General features: G+C 36.9%; 1 protein-coding gene, 1 long non-coding RNA gene and 1 pseudogene across 2 annotated transcripts; all 3 read right to left on the bottom strand.

The window, feature by feature from the left end:
• Window positions 1–1,655: 1,655 nt before the first annotated feature.
• On the bottom strand, window positions 1,656–2,673 carry LOC106304679 (CLAVATA3/ESR (CLE)-related protein 9-like). The gene has a single exon (XM_013741076.1). The coding sequence runs from the start codon at window positions 2,598–2,600 to the stop codon at window positions 2,109–2,111; it is 492 nt and encodes a 163-aa protein (XP_013596530.1). The 5' UTR covers window positions 2,601–2,673; the 3' UTR covers window positions 1,656–2,108.
• A 312-nt stretch (window positions 2,674–2,985) lies between these two features.
• LOC106304984 lies at window positions 2,986–4,080 on the bottom strand (annotated as a pseudogene).
• Window positions 4,081–5,335: 1,255 nt separating this feature from the next.
• LOC106301707 lies at window positions 5,336–7,132 on the bottom strand. Its single transcript, XR_001262279.1, has 4 exons — window positions 6,692–7,132; window positions 6,270–6,573; window positions 5,914–6,074; window positions 5,336–5,814 (listed from the first exon to the last, which is right to left on the bottom strand). It is a non-coding gene; the product is annotated as an uncharacterized LOC106301707 (long non-coding RNA).
• Between the last annotated feature and the right edge of the window lie 692 nt (window positions 7,133–7,824).

The following is a 7,824-nucleotide window of genomic DNA, read 5'->3' as shown; positions in this document are numbered from 1 at the left end:
GGGTTTAGGGGTTTGGATTTGGGTTTAGAATTTAGGGTATAGGATTTAAAATTTAAGATTTAGGGTTTAGGGTTTAGGGTTTAGGGTTTAGCTGGAAGCGTTAGCGTCGTTAAAATTAGCGTTTTTATTTTTTGTAGCTATTTTTTATTTAATTTTAATATTTTTTAATTAATAATCTATGTGTCACTTTGATTGGTTCTAAAAAGTGAGGTGAATTTAAAGGTTCACCCTAGGGGGTAAACCTAAGTTCTGTCCATCTATTATCCGCCTAGACCCGTCTATATTCGTTTAAGTTTACTTTAAAACACCCTTTACTATTTTAAAAAGTGCAGATCTCCAAAATAACACATTTCTAAGTTTATATCACAAAAATAGCCCTCAAAAACTAAATTGACCAAAATAGCATTTTATCTTGGGCAAATCTCCAAAATAGCACATTTCTAAGTTTATATCACAAAAATAGCCTAAACCCCACCCCTTAACTCTAAACCCTAAATTCTAAACCCCACCCCTAAACTCTAAACCCTAAACCCTAAACCCTAAAATTTAAACCCTAAACCCTAAATCCTAAACATTAAACCCTAAATCCTAAACCCCACCCCTTAACTCTAAACCCTAAATTCTAAACCCCACCCCTAAACTCTAAACCCTAAACCCTAAACCCTAAAATTTAAACCCTAAACCCTAAATCCTAAACATTAAACCCTAAATCCTAAACCCCACCCCTTAACTCTAAACCCTAAATTCTAAACCCCACCCCTAAACTCTAAACCCTAAACCCTAAACCCTAAAATTTAAACCCTAAACCCTAAATCCTAAACATTAAACCCTAAATCCTAAACCCCACCCCTTAACTCTAAACCCTAAATTCTAAACCCCACCCCTAAACTCTAAACCCTAAACCCTAAACCCTAAAATTTAAACCCTAAACCCTAAATCCTAAACCCCACCCCTTAACTCTACACCATAATGTCTAAATTAATTTACCATTGGGGTATAAGTGTATATTTATCTTTTTTGATAAAACATCAAGTGCTATTATGATCATTTTTATTTTTAGAGGCTATATTTGTGACAAAAATTTTTTTAATGCTATCCTAGTCATTTTTTCTTTTAAAAATGGGAATTAATATCTTTCCCATTTTTTTTTTCTTTTGGTTGAGCACCCAGAACTTATCTTATTTTCCTTGTAATTGTCTTTACAAGTTTATCTTATTTTCATGTTTTCCAATAAAATTCATGTTTTCACCAGAGTTCTCCTTACACTTCCCATGTCTCAGCTATGTTCATCATTTTTCAAAACATGTATCAATGTTTTCATTGCTGCCTTTCCTGTTTCACTTTATTTTCAGTAGTTTGTTTTTAAATTTGTGGGCCACACAACAAGCCAAATCCGTTAACTTCATTCATTGTATGAGAGGTGAGATTAATTACTACTTGTAATTTACCAGTGTTGCTCGTAAAGAACATATGTTAATACAACTAGACTAAAGACTCCTTTTGTTTTTGTATATTGAAAAAGTCAAAGAGACAAGCAATTTGAGCATCTTTACAGTAAGATATCACACGAGAGAAGAGCAGACATAAGGATTACACATATGGCCCCATCAAGAACTTCAAATAAAAGTTTTATTCATAGACCATTGGCCGTGACCTTGAAATTACATAATAATATACAGCTCCCAAATTAATGGAACTCATGCGTTTCTCCCCTCTCTCACAACCAATATCTAAATCTTTTTGCCTGCATTTATTTTTTTTAAGTTTCACATTATGTAAACATAAAAATAAATAAAAAAGAAAGACGTTGCACACTATTTCCAAGATTGTTTTCACTCTCTACTAGTCTTCAAAAACAAGCGTGGAAATAGCAACAATACATCCCTCATAACGTTATACTTAGGACTCCATCAAGATGATCAAGAGAGTATAATCAAGATTCAAGAAAGATCGGAAAATAAGAAATGAATCTTCGTCTTCGGGCACAGATCTCCCGAACAAGTACTTTCAAGAAACGCCAAGAAATGTGTTAACTATAAAATATGGAACTAAGGTCTCTCTCTCTCTCTATATATATATATATGTATACAAACTGTGGAATAGGGTTTTTAGTTGTGAAGAGGGTTTGGACCGGAGGGGACGAGTCTTTTATCGACGCCGTACCTTGGATCAATCTCCGGCGGAGGAGGAGGAGGGTAAACAAGTGGCTGCTTCGTGGTGCTACGGTGGATTCTTTGAAGCTCAAGGCACATAGAACGCGCGTATGGACGAGTGAAGGAGTCGCACGAACCCTGAGGCGTCACGTAATACGGGTGGTGAACCCTCGGGACCAATGGGTGGGTTCGGTAAGGGACGTTTCTTGATGTCATCCGGTTTTCTTCGACGGTTGGAGAAGCGATGGAAGCTGTGAGAAGGACAACGACGAAGAGGAGGAGAGAGATCATGACCGGACGTTTGAGGTAAGTCGGTGACATTGCTTGATGTGAGGGGGAGAGTAGAAAGGTACGTAAGAATCTTTCTTGGAGAAGGTAAAGTTTTAAACTTGAGAGAAAGAGGGAAAAGAGGAAAGTGTGTTTTAATGCAACGCAGAAGATGCACATGATTCGACGTTATGAATGGGGTTTTTTGTGGGTCCTCTTTATAGTTCGTTTTCATAGATTATAAATATCAAAACCCGTGACCTTATTATACATTCCCATCGATTTATTTCACTTTCGGTAGCCTTTTTTTTTTTTTTTTTTTAACATGATTTACAGTACGTAGAGGTAATCCAGTTATGTATTTTGTACATCAATGTGTATAAATTCAGTTAAAGAAAACAAGAACGTGTGTATAGTTGTTTCGTGGGTCACAAGCTATCTGCCTCTAGTCTGTATAGGCGCCCTTGGGGTATAGAGATGTTCACCAAAACTATTTATAAAGCCCAAAAATAATGACCCATCTGATAAAGAAGGTAACTTTATATCAAATGGGCTAGTGATAAAATCTTATATGAATGAACAACACCAAAAAAAAAACATTTGATTCAGGTTCTGATTCACTTATCAACATCCTGAGCAGAAAGATTGAGATCGATTTGCATATCAGCTGCTGCTTTGTGTTTGATCCTACGTTCTTGGCTCTCAATGGAATGTGATCTCTTGTGACCACCTAAAGCTTGTCCTGATTTGAACACCCTGAAGCAAATTGGGCACTCGTGAGCTTTGCTACTTTTGTTTGCACCACTTGCTTTCTTAACCATCTTGCAATCACTGGACCTATGAATCTTGCTGTTTGTGTCTGCACAAGAATCACTCTCATAAGAAGTCAAGACCCTTTTGCTTTTGCGCAGATCATACTTTTGATCCCCTCTCCTTGACCCCAAGCTCGTCGTCATTCTTGAATCTGTTGAGTTCAGTGTTCCTAAGAGAACCATCAACAGAGATATCTGAGTCTGACTTCTTTGGGCCATTCATGAAGTAATCAGAATCAGAGCTATCATTGGCAGATCTCAATTGGTCATCAACTGCAACTTTATCAGTCTTTAAATCCTGATTCTTCAGGCTTAGCTGCTCCCCTGAAGAAGCCTTTGTCTCCAGAATCTCAGAGTTGTTTTCTGATGAATCAGCCAGAGAGTTTACGACCAAGTTATGTCCTTTAGAATCTATAGACATCATCATCAGAGACAAAGCCGTGTCCTTGTGTTCTTGGTCAATCTCAGAAGCAGAAGACGAGATAAAAGATTCTGACTGTTTCATCAGCTTCTTGGATCTTTTCCTGGTAGGAGCTGAGGAAGTAGTCTCAGTATCAGATTGGCTATCCATCACCATCTTCTCTCTCTCACAGTGACAATTCATGTGATTGCTACCACATTCTCTGCAGCAAATTTGTTGTTGTTGCTGTTTCAGAGACGTAATCTCTCTATGATCCACCAACCTCTTGTTCTTCTTAGGATTCTTGCCACTGTTACTATCAGAAGCAACTGAGTACTCATTGGTATGAATCCTGATGTGACCTCCCAGTGATTTGCCAGAAGGGAACTTCTTGTTACAGAACTTGCACACATACTTCTTCTCTATCATCTTCTTCTCCATTTCCATTTGATCTTCTCTTAGACAAATGAATAAAACACCATATCAATAAAAAAGATTTTCTTTATAATAAAGGAAGATTAGCGAGAATAACCCACTCAAATCTCCCAAGGAAATGCTGCACAAACCGACAAAACTCAAATGCTACAAAGAGAGAGAGAGAAGCAGAGGAAAGCTTGATGCTTTCCTGTGGGATGTGACAGTTGTTGTTCTCTCTCTCTAAGTAGTACAAAGATCCGACCTTGAAGCTAAGAAGAAGCGATAGGGAGTAGAAAATAACAAACTTTGTAAATTCCACACTAATCTATCCTTCAAGTTTAGACCTTTGTTTTGAGTTTTGGAGAAGAAAAAAAAGAAGAAGAGAAAAGTGTTGTTGTTACTAACGAAAGAGTAATCAAAAGGTAAGCTGCGTTTTTGGATCTATTCCTCTCTCTCTCTCTCTCAACCAACACAACACAACACACACTCCCCTTTTTCTCTCTCTCTCAATCTCTTAGGTGTCTTGTTGTTGTTGTTGAGCTCATGCATGGAACCAAAAAAGATATGAAAAAATGTTACTGGACGGCTCAGATCTATTTGGCCCACTCATTACTATCCCACTCCTTCCTCAAATCTTGAAAATTCACAATCCGCAGAAAGTTTAATTACAGATTCTCTTTCCTTAGTTAAAAATTAAAATAAAAAATCATTTAGTACACTGAACTGAAATGAGTAGAAAACTCGATTCAGGTAAGTGGGTATAACAAACAAACCATGGGGCCAACACAGAGACTTCTCGACGTCCAAACAACCAACAAAGAAGCCTTTAAACCCACAATCAGCTCTTCGTCTCTGCCACATATTCTCCGATTATAAAGCAACAAGAAACTTTGGCATTGAATATTTCTCAAAGATTACTTGTAAACACAGACTTCATCTTTACAGACTTGGCCTTCACACTTTCTGTACAGAGTTATTTTAAGGTCAAAGGAGATACAATCCTAAAGTTCACATCAGAGAGATTCTGACATTCTAAGTAAATGGATTTTCAGAAATGAGGCCCCCAAGAAAAGTGGAACAGCCTATTCCACATGAGATATTCATTTTTTTTTAAAAAAAATAAGCCTCTCTCTACTTTTTAATAGGAGGACCCCATAACCCAACAAAATCTCCCCTAGCATTCTGCAAGTTGTTGAAAAACGATGTTGCTTCCTTCACTTGTTTCTTGCTCTGTTTTCCCACAGTCCATGACCAAATATCTCCTCCATGATGAAGCTCCTGGTTGGCTTAACATGTTTGCCATTTGTTGAAACTTTCGCATCATTAAACTTCTTCTGTTGATCTCCAAGACCAGTCTCCTCTTTCTTTACACACAGTTTCTCAAGCCATCATGTGCAAGTTCAAAGGTCGTGCATGGGAACAATACGTGTACCAGAAAGCTTCGACGTGCCTGAAGATTCTAGGTTCACATTCAGACAACCTTCCCATTCAGGAACGATGGCCTGATGATCTGCTCCAATGGACACTTGCTATCTAGCAGGTTGATCCAAGAGGAAAGCATAGAAAGTCTCTGTTCATGGAGGTCCAAGACCAAGTCCAGAACACTTTTCAGAACGAGGAGAGTGAGTTGCATCTTCTTCCCCTTCGCAATCTTTCATGACCCGATCTAAACAACCATTCATATCAAGACCAGGGTCAACAAAAATGGACTCTTCATCAAAGGTTTCACCTCCTTGGGGTTTCAAAACATCTCCCTCGTTCAGTACTGTCAATTAATCCATTCAAAAGAAATGATTCAGTCACATGACAGAGTCTGGTCCTTTAAAAACCAACACTCAAAATACACAAACAAGTTGATAGTTACAGGTTAATTATATACACCCGTGGTAAGAGTATAGCGTGGAATAACTTCTTCAAACTGCGTCGACTGACTTATCGCTAAAGCCAAGCTGTATGGAATGTTCAAACGGGAGCTCATGAAACTTCTCAGCATCCAAAGGGCGTTTGAACCCTAAATACAATAAACTGTAAAGAACAGTTAGAAACAAGTTAACAACTCGAATCCTTAGAAAGGAATGATGAGTCCCCTCACAGTTGTAAGTAACAAAATGCATGTAAGATGAACGATAACAGAATATCCGGACTGTTATTCTAAGTCAAATATTGTAGGCACATAGATAGAAATAGGATCATGAAAACCAATTGTTGTACTTTAAATACCTTGTAAATCTTTCATTATCGATCAAGGAAATACAAAGATTTTCATGGTATCAGAGCCTTCTTCTCTAGCTCCTCCGATGGCCTTCTTCAATTCTTTTTTCTTATTTCCTTCCTCACCACGCATCTTTCTTTTCTTCTTCCATGGCTGCTCAATTCGACAGAGCTTTTGGAGTCACCAACATTAAATATCACATTCCGCTGATTCTTGACACTGATGATCACAACTACGATGCATGGAGAGAGCTCTTCCTCACCCACTGTCTAACATTTGACCTACTCGGACATGTTGATGGTACTTCAACACCTACGGGTGATGACGATCATTAACTATACTGCCATGCTATGCACCTCAACATCGAACCAGTAAAATCACAGACAGAAGTAGTAATGTATTAGGACAAGAAAAGATGTCTATCATTTACCTGTCTAAAGAGATAAAATGCTTCGGCGTTTCAGAGGCTTAAGCTGGAGTGAAAAAAAAAATCAAAAACCCCCCTAAAATATATATGAATCAAGAGAAAGCCCTTTACAGATCTTGGATGAACCCTAGATCTCAATCGAGCACGAAAGACATGAAATTGGCATCAACAAAAAAAAGGGATATTCATGAAAACTCGACTAATTAGCTGAAGAAAACGATGGATTGCTAAATTAAATAGCTTTTGAGGAGATCGACAACCCTAACCCTAGATCTCGATTTGACAAACGGAATAGATAAAAATTGGTATCAATAGAAAGAGGGAAACGCGAATTAGATGAATCTACAGATCAATTGGAAGATAAATGAAACATGGATTGCGTTGAAATTTTAGGGAAGAACACGAAAGAAGATAAAATCGAGCAAGGTGCGTTAGAAAGCGGCCCGAAACACTTATTCGGGTTGACCCGCGAATATCCATGGACCTCCAAAATATTTTTCTGTCTAGCCCTTACTATTTCGAAAGTTTCACACTTCATTTCTTATTTTCTTATTATACACAAGTAAATCCAAATTTCAAAACATTAAAGCACAAGATTTGTTATCTTTAGGGAATAATCTTTTTATATATACACTTACTGTATATGATATTTCGGCTTCAGACGTTACAACAAGAATTAGGATTCAAAAGGAATCTCAATACCATTTTGTTGTATAGGAAACTAGGATCGGCCGGCCCTACGGGCGGGAAATTAATAATAAAAACTGTTTTATATAAATTTATATTAATTTTATGAAGCATTTAAAAATCATGGTAGATTGAAAACTATATTATAAAAAACAATAATGAATTGAATTCTGAGATCACATTATTAGGGCATCATTAGTGGTAAAATAGCAAGTAGAGTACCTCACTAATATTTTTATTATTATTTTTGTACATAATTTAGTTATTAATAATTTTAAAAATTAAAATAAAAAAACCTGTAAAATGATACCACATGTATTCACCGATTCTCTTAGAAATGTATAAAAGCTCTTCCCACAGGTACCACTCTTGCTCTCTTTTTTTTATCGTTTCTCTTTCTTTTTTTTCAGCTTTTAATATTTTTAAATTTGTTAGAGACTGATGAATTT

The sequence above is a fragment of the Brassica oleracea genome, chromosome C7 (genome assembly GCF_000695525.1).
Source record: "Brassica oleracea var. oleracea cultivar TO1000 chromosome C7, BOL, whole genome shotgun sequence".
Lineage (NCBI taxonomy): Eukaryota > Viridiplantae > Streptophyta > Magnoliopsida > Brassicales > Brassicaceae > Brassica > Brassica oleracea.
Note: the sequence above shows the minus strand (reverse complement) of the source record. Positions and strands in the feature narration are given on the sequence as shown.

Coding starts and splice junctions, on each gene's coding strand:
- LOC106304679 (XM_013741076.1), bottom strand. CDS start 2,600: ATGTGCATCTTCTGCGTTGCATTAAAACACACTTTCCTCTTTTCCCTC.